Source organism: Anas acuta, chromosome 3 (assembly GCF_963932015.1).
Source record: "Anas acuta chromosome 3, bAnaAcu1.1, whole genome shotgun sequence".
Classification (NCBI taxonomy): domain Eukaryota; kingdom Metazoa; phylum Chordata; class Aves; order Anseriformes; family Anatidae; genus Anas; species Anas acuta.
Window position 1 is genome coordinate 25,043,807 of NC_088981.1, and position 15,931 is coordinate 25,059,737.

At 42.8% G+C, this 15,931-nt stretch overlaps 1 protein-coding gene across 3 annotated transcripts in view; it reads right to left on the reverse strand.

Annotated features, from left to right (window-relative positions):
• The window catches only part of B3GALNT2 (beta-1,3-N-acetylgalactosaminyltransferase 2), a 30,714-nt gene extending 22,371 nt beyond the window's left edge, over positions 1–8,343 (reverse strand). Inside the window, exon 1 of one of the 3 annotated variants that reach the window (XM_068676202.1) lies at positions 8,100–8,343. In XM_068676202.1, coding sequence (XP_068532303.1) covers positions 8,100–8,202 — 103 coding nt within the window. In that variant the 5' untranslated portion in view covers positions 8,203–8,343. The remainder of the gene's footprint in view (positions 1–8,099) is intronic. The other 2 variants (XM_068676203.1, XM_068676201.1) reach the window with 2 other exon arrangements.
• Positions 8,344–15,931: the final 7,588 nt, after the last annotated feature.

The following is a 15,931-nucleotide window of genomic DNA, read 5'->3' on the forward strand; positions in this document are numbered from 1 at the left end:
CCATTCCTCAGTATCAGTTTTCACTGAGCTCAATTGTTATCTCTCTTATAAAAACAACGGATTGAATTGGTGGCAAGGTTCAGGAATATGATTTGTTTGCTGACATTGCTCTATAAAACATCTGAAGAAACTTGTGAATCGAACACATCACTCAACCCGAACACAATTTAGCCTTCCAGTGTGCTGCTAAGTACTGACTATCCAGAGCCTCTGCATGCCTTCAGAGGCCACTATACATCGAAGATGTGCCAGGGCTCCACAGCAGAGGTATATGATACAGCCACACATTCGTAAAACCACAACATCATAGCAAATTCTCCTATAGTCTCATAGCTCTTTCTCACACATCCTGTTTATTTCCAGGCTCTTCTTCAATCCTTTGATTATTCTTTAAACAGCCTCTGCAGCCTTATCTGCAAGCCCTCCCATATAAACCTCAGGAGGACTAACATGTTTGTAGACTGCATATTAGGCATGGTCTACACAGATTCATTTTTTTAAATACCACTTATAATTCAAAGCAGAGCAATTTCTAAACTAATATGTAAGAAAAATAGAACTATGAGCAGAATTCTGTAGGGTGACTTGACTCTGAATACCGTAAGTTGGCTTAAATCATTTTTTTAAATTAAAAAAAAAAAAAAAAAGCTACTTGAATAAAAAAAAAGAATGTACTTTCACTCAGTTTATATTTTAAAATGAGTGAAGCTTTTTCTGAGGAACCATTCATGTGGAAACAGCATTAATGTAACAGATGCTTCAGAATTAATATCCTACTGCTATTAGAACAGACAGCTCTCTCTCTTGTTTTAGGCCATCTTCAGGCTTAGTAAGGTAGCATTACAGCAGTCTATATTCAGAAGATTGTCTTTTCTGTCCCACGGGTTATGCCATTTTACTTTTAACACCTTTGAAAATGGAAAAAAAGAAAAACAGAAAGAAAGCAAGACAGATTACTTTTGCAAAAATCTGATGAATAAGCTCCCCACTCGTTAGCAGAGGTTTCTACTTCTGTCTGAAAAGCAGTACTAACACTTGTTAAACTTTCAGGAAAACAGACTGAGATGTCTCTCTCTGAACTAACACTATCAAAAAAGAGGCAGACAGTTGAAGACAGAGGAATAAAAATATGAGGCTATTATTCATTTATAAAGATAATTCAGATATGCGCATGTACATGATCTGATGCAGCAGAAGTTAAGAGAAAATGCTGACCTCTGAGTCAATAGTAACAAAGTATTTATATAAGCAATCAATACTTGCCACTGGGGACCAAGGTGAATTCTCACATATTATATTCTCAAGCATTCCTAGGCCAACATTTTCAGCATTAATAATAGGCTTAATGTATAAAATTCATTACTCTTAACCTTGCACGGGTTGTGAAGATTACAAGGGGTAATGACTTTAAACTAAAAGCAGGGAGATTTAGCTTAGACGTTAGTAGGAAATCCTTCCCTCAGAGGGTGGTGAGGCCCTGGCACAGGCTGCCCAGAGAAGCTGTGGATGCCCCATCCCTGGAGGTGCTGAAGGATGAGGCCTTGGGCAACCTGGTCTGGTGGGTGGCATCCCTGCTCATGGCAGGGGGGCTGGAACTGGATGATCCTTAAGGTCCCTTCTAACACAAACCACTCTGTGAGTCTATGATAAATAAGCCATTAATATTTCCAGTTCCAGTAGCAAAGGAAAACCTGCAAATTTTGTGGTTTGTGAAGATGAGGGAAGCAGTTCACCAGAAGCCTAATCCCAGCTATGCTATTAGCTTTCTGCATGATCCAGCGTATGTCTCTTCCCCCTTGTGTTGTTCACACTTTCCATTTGCTTAACAGACAAAGTATCTTACAGGGATGTGGTAACTGGCTTACTAACCGTGAAAACCTATATAGGAAAAAACAAAACAACAACAACAAAAATTGGGTATCACATTCCTTGAGAAATCTTAGAAGTGTCTTTAACTGAAGGGATGCAGAAGGAGGAGAAACACTTGCCATTAAAAGGCCATGCTACCATTAGCTGCCTTGCTTTTGAAGTCTTACTGTCTTAAAGCTGCATCTCAGATGCATCAAGCAGCCCAAGACCTCTCTGCGGAGCATATGTAGCCAATTGTGCAATGCCTACCCCACACAGGGTGCTGCATCTGGCACAAATAGCTTTCACTTTGCTGTTTGGCTTAAGCTGGTTACCCACAGCAAAGACTACAAAACCAGGAGTGGAGGCAGTCCCCTCTCAGCTGCTGAGATCCACTTACAAATGGATCTCGACAAATTAGAGGGCCGGGCAATCCCCAACCACAAGAGGTTTAACAAGAGCAAGTGCTGGATTCTGCACCTGGGATGGGGCAACCCGGGCTATACGTGCAGACTGGGGGACGAGAGGCTGGGGAGCAGCCCCACAGGAAGGGATTTGGGGGTTGTGGTGGACAGCAAGGCAGGGAGGTGGGCAGGGGAGGCCTGATGGCGGCCTGCAGCTCCCTCACGAGGGGAGCGGAGGGGCAGGCGCTGAGCTCTGCTCTCTGGGGACAGCGACAGGACCTGAGGGAACGGCATGGAGCTGGGACAGGGGAGGGTCAGGCTGGGGGTTAGGGAAAGGGTCTGCACCCAGAGGGTGGTCAGGCACTGGGACAGGCTGCCCAGGGCAGTGGGCACAGCTCCGAGCCTGAAGGAGTTGAAGTGTTTGGATCATGCTCTCAGACATCTGGCCTGACTTTTGGGTGATCCTTTGGGGACCCAGGAGTTGGATTCAATGACCCTTGTGGGTCCCTTCCAGCTTGGGATATTCTCTGCTCCTACGATTTAATTCTGCACAGCAACCATAATGAGTATTTCTGTCAGCACCGGGACTGACAGAAGCCCCATCTGCCAGTCTTGTGCCACATGGTTAATCAGCTCTTACTGAAGCTTTTCTTAGGCTGGGGTATTTGTAAGGACACGCTCCCATACAATTCTCGGATGTCTGACCACACATGGATTTCTATCAGTGCAGCTGTTCACCTCAGCATGACCTACCATAAGCTTTCACGGGATTTTCAGTCAACAATTTTCACGAAACCAGGGGAAAATGCCAGTCTCTGGGACCTCCACCTGTCTGTCAAACTTGACAAAGAGCTACCAACTAATTAAAGTCAGGGAGAGACACAGGAAGGGGTAAACAAATGCATATGGAGAGCACAAAGCTGTGCCCTTGGAAGACAAGACTAAAGACACAGAAGTGTGTCTCCTACGGAGTTGACCACAGTAAGAGGTCCCTGCTGACCCTGGTCAGATTTTAACCACCTCAGCTGCTGTCAAAGGCTCCAGAAGTTTTTCAAAATCCCAAATATTAGCATGCATCTCTCCTTCCTGTGAGACTGACTCTCAAGTAAAATGTCAAGTCAAGCTGTTAATTATATTTACTGCCATTAGAAGGAGATGAAAAGATTGAGAGATCATTTAGCCTGATTTTGTCAATAAACAAAGTAAATGTGATCTTGCTGCACATAGCTCTATTGATGAGTCCCCTAACAACTACTAAATCTGCCAGGTGTTTTCTGTCAAGTCTGACAAATAGCACAGGCCCCAAAGTGGTTCAGTTCCTACATGTTTCATGGAACCAGACTGGATAGATAGCAAAGGGACTCCGTGTTGGTGCTTGCACTGCAAGCCCCAGCAGTGTAGGTTTCCTTGCGCTACCAGACACCAGAAAACCTCCACCAGCAATTGCTGGAGTAAGAGAGCTCCACAAAAAGCTGGGCTTTGTATCTTCTGCTAAACACGCAGCTATCCTCTTTTTAAAAGACAATTAATGGAATTAAGTAGGCCAGTCAGAAGTTATTAAGAGTATTCTAAACTAAGCCACTTCACAAAATAAGACTAAAAAGGACCCCACACATCAAACCCACATATTCCAGGTGTTATCTCTGCCTATTCTTCTGACTTTGCAACCATATCCCTGTTTTTAAATGCCTTTCTTTTCTGTGCTGCTTTGTAAAAGGTCCAAACAAACACGGAGGAAGGAATTAACTGAATATAAAGAAGGTTTGTATTCACAGAGTGCTGACACATGCAGAAAAAGAACAAACCAAAGAGCAAAGGCAGCTCTCCCCCCAACTCTAATCTTCTTCACTTGAAGTAATCTGCTGTAGCTCATCTGCATTACAGGTCCCTGTGCAAGCAGAGCTACACGACCTCACTGCAGGACCTACTTTATACCACAGCTAAAAATCAACAAGACGTGCACCCCGGTTGCTGCAGGAGCACAGTGCTCCTTGACACAGACAAGCCTTTAGACAAGCTTTTAAGCAAGCTTTACAGAAAACCTCTGTAGGCAGAAGATTTATTTATTTTTTTTTTTTTTTACATCAACAGCATTCCCTTAAGGAAACAGCAGGGTCCTTCAAAGTTGCAAAGCAGCAGGAGTAATACTGGCTGGATGATGGTGCTCTAAACAACGTTAATGATACAGCACTTGCACACTTCCAGGCGGATAGGGGAACAATGTGCCAAGCATCAGAAGTGTAGCCGCAAAAGGAACAAAGCAAATCCCTTCTGCAACACCTAAACCGATGTGTATTTTTTGGAAGCACGGCACCTTTACCTTTGAAAAGTAAATCAGCAATCTCTGGTGGCATGGAACAAAAGCCTGCTCCCAGAGAAAGTTGCTTGCCCCCTTCTGGCTGTTCTAGCCAGTGGGCAATTTAAAAGGGAATGGGTAAAGACAGATCTTCCTTCAGCCACAAGCCTTGCTGCCCAGCTCTGGCAGAACCTGGACTCTTTGGCCCTTGCTTCAATGCCAAAATGCATTAAAATGTACAGCTCCAATGTTGCTCATCAGTAGTTTGCAATGCATCACGCAGAACAACTGCAAGTTGAAAAAAATCCCAAATCAGTTGCCAAATACTGGACTGTTGTCGATTATTTCAGGCCCATCAAAGGTGACGGGCTTGCTTCTGTTTGGGATGGTCCAGCCCTGCAGAACAATGTTCTAGTAAGATCTTACAGATCCAGGCCAGGGAACAACTTGCATTTTAGGCAGAACTGCACAGCTACTGCCACTGCCAAACGTGACCTGTTGCCAGCAGGTTTCTGTTTCCAAGGCCATCACACTAATTAGTCTTAGCATGCCTACAAAAGATGAAATACCTTAATGACCAAGCAATGTACGAGCTGTATATTGGCAGACAAGGTCTCAAGAACACCTCTTCTTAAGAAGGTATCACTTTTTGGCAAAAAATTCTTGTGGAGCAAAGCATTATTCATAGCCTCAGGGGTTGTTTCTATATTTTGTAGTCTTAGTGCTGAAAAGCCAAAAGCAGGTTAAGCTCTCCCTCCTTCTCTCTCATGTACACAGGTTAGTCCGTGCAGGACACAGCCCTAATTCTGCAAGGTAAATCACTAAACGCCAGCCTGACCAACCCTGCATGCAGTTCCATTAGGCCAGTGCTGGAGGAAGTATGTGCTGAGCCACAGGACAACAGATGGCACACAAGCAGTTTCTAGAAAATGGCGTTTCTTAATCTGTTCCACAATTATTCAGACTGACTCTTAACATAACCAAAAGGGTCAAGTTTTATCTGCCGCACACCCTCAGAAATGTAACAGGAGTTATGTCTGAAAGGGCATCGCCCTCAGCAGAGCAGCAGCACTTTATATTGAGTGTGGGGGGCTTCTGATTAGGTACAGTAACTGAAGCCCTACAATTCATAATTTCCTACTCAGTACGACTCACACCATCAATTAAAACCTACAATTAGCAATGAAGCAATAAATCCACATGGAGTGCGAAAAGCAGGTCTGTCTGTTCTTTCTCAAGTTTCTGAGGTCATTTTATAATTAGCTTTTATCTAAGATTTTTACAAAAATTAACTAAAGCTTCCTACCCACAAACTTCCTTTGGAGAGCACCTGTTTGTAACCAGTTAGACTTCAATTAAACCTAAAAGCATGTTCTTGCACAAGTCTTGCTAGGAAGTGTGAATTACAGCCCCATTAACTGATAAATAAAAGGAGAGCAAAGAGCCACCCAAGTCAGGGCACCAAGGCAACGGTCAGTGCCTTTGGTCTCAGAACAGATCCTATTTATTTTCCCAGTTAATGAGCACGGCGTACACGAAGCATACTGTGACAACCAAGGTGAAAGTCATCATGAACACAGAGAAGTCTGAACACCACGCAGTGAGAGATGGATGACTCCAGGGGCCAAAGCATGCAGGCAGACCACAGGCCTCTCAGACGGAGCAGTCAGGAAAAGGGTTTTATTAAAGGAGGCACTTCCAGGAGGAGGAGAAGGAATGAGCAGAAAATGGAATAGGAATCATTACCTATAGGTCAGATGACTTTAGATGGAAACAACAGGAATGCACTGCTACAATGACTAGAAATGGAAAGCCTATTTTATCAGTAGAAATGATAAGTACCTGGCTTGTCCAGCTTACGAAAAAAAAGGCTTCAAACAGATACCTTTGCTCTCTGTGGTTGCATGATAGCCACGTAGTCAAAGGAGGAGAAAGACCCTTGCAGCTGAAAGGCTTAAGCACAGAAGGGCTTAAACCAATTGCAAGCAAGTTTAGGCCAGAAATGAGGAAACATTTCTAAGAAAGACCATAAGCTTTTGGAACAGCCCTTTCCAAAGAACACAAGAATCCAAGTGAACAAATAAAAAGCAACCTCAACCCTTCATTAAATAAATATAGGCTGCCCAGCTGCCATTTTAAGGCAAAGATCGAGAGCTGCTTATTAGAAAGGGCAAGCTGAATTGACAGTTTTGATGTCTATTCCAATTTTGTGTTAATAAGTTGAACGTGTCGAGGTAAATAATCATTAAACAGGTTGTCAGCTTCTTAATAGCAATTTCCATTCTGTGCGTGTGTGCAATAACTATTGAGAGTGGAATTATACTTCTCAAAAAAAAAGAAAAAAAAGAAAAGATGTATTGCTTTTGACCTATGCTGATAGCCGATTTTGCAGCTGTTGAGACACAGGCAAATGACATATGAGGTGTACAGAAATAATGCATTTTTATGCCACAGCTACTGTGAAACACTGTCCTGTGATCAAATTGAATTCTTATTCATACCAGGGGCTGCAGGCAGTATGTAATAAAGAACAACTGCAGTAGGAAAAAAGAAAAAGAAAGATCAAGAAAGTCAATAAATGAAACATGCCTGGCTTTATCAGGTAACACCCCATCTTCTTAAATTGTCTCAAATTCAAGAAGTATTTTAATAAATTGGGACATCTCTTACTCTTGTATACTAATTTGTTAATGTTCCTAAACCACTCTGAATAAAAAAAAATATAGCACAGAAGACATCAGAGAGAGAAGAGGTCCCTTAGCTCATCCTCCTGTCCTCTGCCAAGCAGCCATACCTGCAGCTTGTACACTTCCCAGTATTTTGTGAGGACTCGGGGCAGACTCTCTCTGAAATTATAATGCGAAGATCGAGCCCATAGAGAGACAGCTCATGTATCATCCTCAGCATTTCCCTATGGATGATGGCAGTGCTATTTTTATATGAAGCATCAGTTTTTCTCCCCTCGGTGTCAATACATTACTCAATAGGCTACAACTCAATAACCTTTGCACAACCAAAATGTACGCTTACTCTTTCTCTATTAAGAATGTACGTTAAAAATAATAATGATAATCTCGTTGTCATTATCGAGTGCAACATAGTTTCACAGTAACCAGCATAAACTCCGCTAACAAGTGCGGGTAACAGCGAGCCCCTGAGGAGCGAAGCTTCCTCCCTCCTTCCCCAACTGAGAAACTTCTGGATTTCCTTACAAATCTCAGCAGAAAATGTCACCGTGCGACCTGGCGCTGCCACTTCCAACCCCAGCCCAAGGCAGCGGAGTTACAGAGGCAGCACGGCGGGGCAAAGGCACGGGGGGCTCGGCACAGCCCCGGCTCTCTGGCGGTGCCACCGCCACCCCGCTCAGTGCCGGAGGGCCACAGCACCGAGCGGCACCTGTGCAGCCCCGCAGCCCTCGGGCTCCCCAAGCCCCCCGGCCTCGCTCCTCTGCTGATCGCCCCTGGAAAGCAGCAGGCAGCCCCGATCCCCCCCCCGCAGCCCGGTGCCGGCCGCAGCCCCGTGCCCCCGTCCCCCCCCCGCCCGTTCCCTACCTGCCGCCTGCCTCCCGGGGCCGCCGGGGCAGCCGAGCAGCAGCCAGAGGTGCAGCGCGACCCCGAGCGCACAGGGGCACAGCAGCACCAGCCAGTTGCGCATTGGCCGCCGCCTCCTCCTCCTCCTCCTCCTCCTCCTTCCCCTCCGCGCCGGCCTCTCCCGGCGCCGCCGGGGCTCCGTGCGGGCTGTGCCGGGCGCGGCTCCTCCCCGCTCGGCCGGGCCGGGCCGTGCCGGGCGGTGCTGCCCCGCGGCCGCCGGGAGCTGCAGTCCCGCCCCGGCCCCAGCGGGCGGCGGCGGCGCGGGCGGGCGGCGGAGGCCGCCTACAGCCCCCACAATGCCGCGGGGCCGCCCCGGGAGCCCGAGGGGAGCGGGGCCGGGGCCGCTCCGGCGGGGAGGCGCCGGGGGAGGGCCCCTCAGCGCCCCTCAGCGCCCCTCAGCGCCCCGCCGCGGCTCGGGGCTGAGCCCGTCCTGTCACCGGCCCCCGCGGCCAGCCCAGGGGGACAGCCCTGCCTCTGGGCAGGAGGGAGTTTGGGGATGGCCGCTGCTGGCAGCTGGGTCCTGCCATGAGCAGCCTCGAGGTGCTGCGGGACGGTCAGGGCTCTGGAAAGGTCCCCTGGTTGTGCTTGGGACAGGAGGGGCTCGGCAGGGGCTTGAAGCCCTTCACGGTTTTCGTCCTTGAGCTCAGCACAGCTCAGAGAAACTAGGGAAACAGCCTGCCCGCGTGTTCCTTCTTTGTGCCACACCGTTACCTGCAGCGCGTCCCTCCCAAGAAGTGCTGGTGCAGAAACAAACCAGCTTTCCAGAACAATCCTTTAATAATCCAATAAAGGCAAGGGAGTGCTCCACTTTGGCAAAGAACTGCATCGACGTTACGGCACTCAAGCACAGTTGTGCTTCGGAGTGGAATATTTTATTCCAGCAAGGAGTATGTTAGTTGGCTAAAGTCTCCTGGGAGGTTTTGGACAATCAAAGCGTCATTACTGCGACAGGCCGATGGCCAAGAAGTGATAGTAACATTCATATTCCTGAGAAAGTGTGCTGGGAGATGGTAACAGCCCACGCTCAGTCTTGCCTCTTACCTTCAACCACCGCTTCCTGCAGTTGGGTAGCTGGACTGAACGGCCAGGAGGGTGCCCGTCTGCAGAACATCGCTCTGGTTAAAGAGCTTTCAATAATATGAGATGAAGGAGAACACGAGTTTATTGGCGCTTTAAGAAATTATTTGTCTCTCTGGCCCTTTTGAACACAAATAGCAAAGACAAATGTTTCCTTGGCCTTGTGCAGGGTGAATCTACCTGCAAAAGTGATGTGGATAAATAAGCTCCTCGGAAGTCAAAGCATAAACTAGACGTTATTGTATAGGAGCTGAAAGGCTTAAATTAATGCTTGCTGATGGTATTCTATCAGAAACACATAATCTGCTAATAGAACTGTATGAAGTATAATTAAAAGAAAGGATTGAGTTTTTAGGAAAAGAAGACTAATTCTGTTTTTGAAAATCCTCAAGCTGTGGAAGTGATTGGAAAATGCTTAAAGTCCTTTTGCACAGCTTAATTAAAATTCATTCTTCAACTGGAGTGAGATATTGGAAGGAAAATCAATGACTTTAACCTACGTACATTGGGTTTAAACTGAAAAAAAAAAAAGTGTTGGAAATACATCAGCTTTATTTTGTTTGCATACATAAGCATATTTAATATGCAATTGAGTGTATATTTGTCAGGAAATAATACTACAAGGAGAAGTATATTACACAAATATGCCATTTGATATTAATCACTATTTACACTTCACTTGCCTTTCAGCAGGGTCAGCTGCAGAAATAAAAACTGGTGTAACTGCTAATATTCCTATGCCTTTGCCTGTTTTCCTTTTACTTAATACATCAGGTTCCCTCACATCAGTTCACTCTGGACCAGGTGAACTGATGTGGAGCTAATTTATACACCTGTCCAGGAGTGATACTTACCTGCAGACAAAATAGAAGACTCAATTCCTCAGTACCTTGCTTTATATACAAAAACATACCAACAATGTGTCATTTACAATGTGTCATGAAAATACACCATTTTCATTCTGTGCCTTGTGGTCAGATTTACCCTTCTAATGTTACAGACTCAGGTTGTCCCTCTGGCACACGAGGCATAACGTGTTGGGCACAAGAGCTGGAGAGTGGGCAGAAATTTGCTTCGTGAATCCCAGAGCCAAAGTTATGTACCAGAGTTAGCCAGTCTGTAGCATTCAGTTTTTGTGTGTTTGTCAATGTTTGTGGTCCTAATTGTTCCCCTGGGCGGGCAATAATTCTCATAACCTAAGCAGATTCACTGTGTGTATTGAGGAATTATCAGTCTTTTTCTTTCCTTCCGTAGGATCTCTAAAATAAACATATTTTGTTTATTTTCCTAGATGGAAGAGATATCTCCCTGCCTCCCCTTCCACTTTCTGATCAGGATGAAGTACAGATGCAGGCAAGTCCTTAGACTCCTCTGCTTGTGCTATTACTGCAGTCAGTATCTTTGGGGTCTCCTGAGGACAGACAAAGGAACTCCTGTGACAACCGAGCTCTGGAAAGCAGGCTGTCTTTCTGAAGGGCCTGCCAGCTCATATAATTAGCAGCAGCAAAGAAAAGTCAACAGTATGTGACCAGGCAACTCTAAGTACTGTGATGGACAGGTATGAAGAGCGACATGATTAGAAAGCTTTGGACAGCACACAGTGTGCAACTGATGTGGAATCAGGCCTGTACTTATTTGTACACAGGATGGAAGCAAGAATCTAACAGAGTTTTGCCCAGGGCTATTTTCCTTAATAGTCTCCTAAGGGAGACTTACTAGACACTTTAAAAAAAAAAATCCAGATATGTTTATGACTACTGATTTTACTCTCTGTGCTCCTTTATTAAGAGCTTCAAAGAACTCAAAAGGTTAAAAAATGTCAGGATTTCCTTTACAGAAACCATATTGACCAGCCTCTTTCCATATTGGTGGTGAAATGCTTCAGGGCCTGGTGGTAATAGAACTAAATCTTGCAATCCCTTCATGCCGATTGATAATAAAATAGCCTGTAGTTAGGATCTGTAAGAATCACCAGAAGTAGAGCAGTGTGGAGTGTCATGAGTTGCATTGTTTTTGTTTTGTTGTTTTTTAATAAAGGCTGCCCAGGGATTCCCAACTGAAGAATCAACTTTCTTGAAGCTATTCCACACTGTAGGTCTTTGGGTTGAAGGTTGAGGTGACAATGCCCTGTTTCACACTGAAGTGTTTGGTAAGTTTCAGCTAAAATAATTTAATAATTTCTAAAAAATTAAGGATATTACCTAAGAACATTAAAAAAAAAAAAAATTACTTGTTTCCTATGAAATTATTTGTCTATTATTTTGCTAGCCCCCCTTTTTAGTGGTTAGCATCCTCCTGTCCATTTATAGCAATCCCTTTAAGCTTTGCTGATTTGTATCAGCAAAATAGTGTTGTAACTTGCTCTTCTTTCTTGATGTTTTCTATGCAGACGTTTTAACCATTTTGGTACATGGATCTGATTTGTGGCTGGAGCCACAGTTTAGACTGACTTCTGTGAGGTCCAAGAATATTCTGTAGGGTCTTCCTTTCACTGGCATTGCGAGAACCTGGCAACCAAAACAGCTCTCACATTATATTCAGAGATATTCCAGCCATCCTCATCTCACTTTACTTTATGGAAAGGTGCAGCTTTATATTTAATTTCCTCTCACTAAGTGGTCTCATGAGCATCCTAGTGGATGACCAAGTAACCATGCCTTATTATAGAGAGGGATAAATTAAAATATCCTTGTCATCTTTTGGAAAGAAGAGGCTGGTCAGTTTGATTTTGTTTATTGGGCCCAGCCTAACCTGCACAACAATTCATAATTACCATACAAAATTGTCTCACAGGACATCACAGTTTATCCAAACTTATCAATACAGCAATGATAATTTTCACATTCTTAGTTGACTCCTTGTCGTGATCATGACAATCAAAAATAGAAATGGACTCAAAACTGATATATGATAGCAGTTAAATATTGACAGGCACACCTCAGAGAGCAAAGGGGAATGTCTTGCAGGAATTTGGAACAGCCTGAAATACCCAATAATCAGGCAACAGCCAGCTGGTGGGGTCAGTTACTTCATGTGTAGCTAACAAGCAGCTATTTTTAACAAGTGGTACAAAGGCTTGAGTATACAGATACAAAAGAGAGTAAGGTTTCAGGAAGTCCTGTTGAAACTTATGACAGCAAATACACTTTTAAATCACATGGCTGGTAGAGAGATAAGCTGTTTGGAGCATTAAAAGGCAGATAGGCCACATACTATTAATCATTTTATTATCTATCATTGGATTGATAATATGCAGGCTGTATTTCAATAAGAATCAAATCAAATAATAAAATAAAATAAAATAAAATAAAATAAAATAAAATAAAATAAAATAAAATAAAATAAAATAAAATAAAATAAAATAAAATAAAATAAAATAAATAATTACATGATTGGGTGCTTTTTTCATCTTGTGATTCTTACAGTGCTATAGAATAGATATAATCTGCTGGAAGATGCACAAGATGGCTGATTGATTTGTTGCAGAAGATGCAAGGTGAATGAGGTGGGACCATGAAAGAAATAGTGTTACAAGGCTATGTATCTTCATTGATGCTCAAGAGAATTAGATTCATCATTGCCTCTGTGTCATGGGATAAAAATCACAAAACTAAACATTGAACATCTATTCACTCAATTTCTGGGCACTCAGCTCGCAAAAGTCACTCCAGTTTGTAGAGTTGAGGATTCAAGCTGAGGCTTGAACAAATGGGAATATTGTTTTATATGCTGAGAGAGCTAAGTACTCTGAAGAGGCAGGTACTGACAATTTCACCCCTCCTGTTGAGGCCCTTGCCTCAGCTTCCCACTGTAAGATAGGAATAGTTCCACCTTCTCATTCCTCCAGGACACTGTAGAGACACTTTGAGAAGCAATCAGTCATGAGCACCACAGAGAAGCTCATCAAGGACTAGTTCTACACTGAAAGCAGAATTTGTGAGTAAATCAAGCCTGGGGCTACACAATGAATAAAGACACCAAAATAGCATTGAATAACTGCTCATTAACTGAGCATTGCCTATACTGTGCCTTGTGGGAATTCCTGCAATGAAAATGTGTAATAGTAGTGCATACAAATGAGAGAGGCAAATGGAAGATGCATAAGCAAATTTAACTCTGACATTTCTTAAATGAGTGCATAACTTAGCTACTTTAATGATCTTTTAATGTATTTTTCTGTTTATTCAGATCTGTTTAAATATCCATAAATGTGTTTGCATCTTGTTGCAAGTATTTTTTTTAGCTGGTATGGGCACAACTGTGAAGAAATATAATCATTTGAACAGCCTTTGAATTATTGTTGAATTGATATTTCATAGTTGATCTGTCTAGCTATTTTCCAGAACCTGAAGCAAACATACCAAAACAAAACATACGTGTTTTGTTGGATTCAATGATCCTTATGGGTCCCTTCCAACTCAGGATATTCTATGATTCTATGTGCAGTCTGACAAGGAAGAAAATGCCTCAAAGAGACTATTATCTATGACAATCCTTATATTCTCAGAATTTTCATTTATGATTTTTTTTTCATAAGAATCTTACCATTTGAAGTTTTTTTTTTTTTTTTCTCTTGATCTTCTATGGGTATGACTAACATATTCATACATCAGTACTTCAGATACATATTTTGGAAATCTATGCGTCGTGTTCTGATGAATATGATAAAAGATCGTGGTGTGCTCTCCAGGGAAACCTCTCAGATAAGAACCAGTTCAAGAACCATGGAAGTGAGCAGTTTGTGCAACAAGAATGTTAAGAACAATTTTACAGCCAAAAGTCAAGTGAGCCACACTTGCCAGAGAGATGCTGTTATGCTGTAAAGATCAGTAAAGTCAATGCAATCTGAAAGGATTTTACAAAGTCACAATGGTTCTTTTCTATAAATATAAATTTAACAAAAAGTTTGGGTCATTCTTTCCTTTCACTGAAAAAAAAAGAAACAACAATAGTGCATCTCTTTAAAGCACGCTGTACAGAGAATAAAGGGCTGCCATACACAGGCTAAAGTTCAAAGACACAACAGGGTATGGTACAGCAAGAGGATACGTAATGAATAGATTTTTACACCATACCTAGTGCATTTTCAGTGAAATGGCCTAAGTTCTATTCCGTCTGTATACTTACTCTGTGGTATAAGAGAAAGTATTTGGCCTAGACTTCAGTAACTTGGAAAAAAAAAACACACACAACACCTTTAAATAAATAACTAAACATAAACAAAGCAACAGCAGTAACCAAAGCAGTATTCAGGAGCAAAGATTACACGTGAATGACTAACAGAGCAAGCAGCCACAGCTCTGCAAAGAAGAAGGAAAGCAGGACAGATTATTAGTAGCTCACAGTACTGGGGGCCCACTTCAGTGCTAGAGCCAGGACTGAGTGCAGTTTGCGGCCACGTCACTTACTAAAGGGAGAAAAGTGACAAAGATACAAGTGGTGGCACAACTGGCCACACTCCGGAAGAGACACCCGGGTAACAGTTCAAACTGGAAAAAGAAATACAGGAAGGGAGTACACAGCAACTCCAACTGGTACACCCAAAGATTGCCACAAGTTTTTAATTGTTTATTTTATGACCTATTTAACCAAATGGTTTATATGACTTCCATCTTTTCCTAAACTGAGAAGTTTGGAACTGAACCGTGAGGTTGAACCATGTCTCAGAAGTAACATGGGACCAGGTGACACCTTACCGAATGCAGACCACAAAAGCTAAAGAGCTTGCTTTCTGTTTCTGACAGTACGTGTATTAAAAGCCACTTTTAAGGTCATTCAAGCTGAGGCTTGGTATTTGTTTCTGTTTCAGTCGACTTTTATCACTTTATCAATAGGTGGCAGTAATAGACGATCCTGTGCAATTTCTGCTTCGCAAAAGGAGTCTGGGAAAGCAAAGAGCCTATTTTAGGGCAAAGCTGCTCCTTTTGTTTGTTCACAAGTGTGAGTGGTGAAAATGCACTTAACAAACTTATAAGCACATCTTCCTCTAACAGACATAAAATTTCTTCTCATACCAGTTCTGGTATTTTTGGATGTGGATTTGGATGTGGATTTGGATTAATATAATCATACTACAAAGTTGAATTAAATTAGATGCAAATATACAGTATTTATTTTAAATATAATTCTCTCTAAAGATTAAATGCGCAGATGCCTTTAACATTTCATATAACATTTATATACTCAATGTAATGACTTAAACTAATCATTATTACTTTTCAGTACAAGAAACCTTTATTTCTCAGGAACCAGCCCTTCACCCAAGTTTTTTCTAGTCTTCGTGAAGAAGCAAATCCACATTCTGATGTGACCCCAAAGGTGAGAGACAACCACAGCATTTTCTAGGATAATATGTATACAGATTTTTACCTCTAGACAACAAAGAGATAGGAAAAACTATATGCTGTCCTCCCAAAGTGCATCTTTTCTTACTCCTTTGACATAAGAAATTCAACTGGATAAAGAATTGCTGCGTTAATGTTCCAGCCTTTTATATGCACCTTTACAAAGCATTGTTCTTAAAGTGTTCTTTCCTTCTGCTAGGGTTAATCATATTGTAGTCACTGCAACAAAATGCCATTTTACCATTAGTCCCTGACACATTCTTTGTCATGATGCCCATCTGAACCAGTTAACCAGTTGGTAATACCTCCTGCATTTACCTTGGTGTCACTGACAGCAAAGTTTGTATTTATTTTAATCTGTGTTGTGATCTA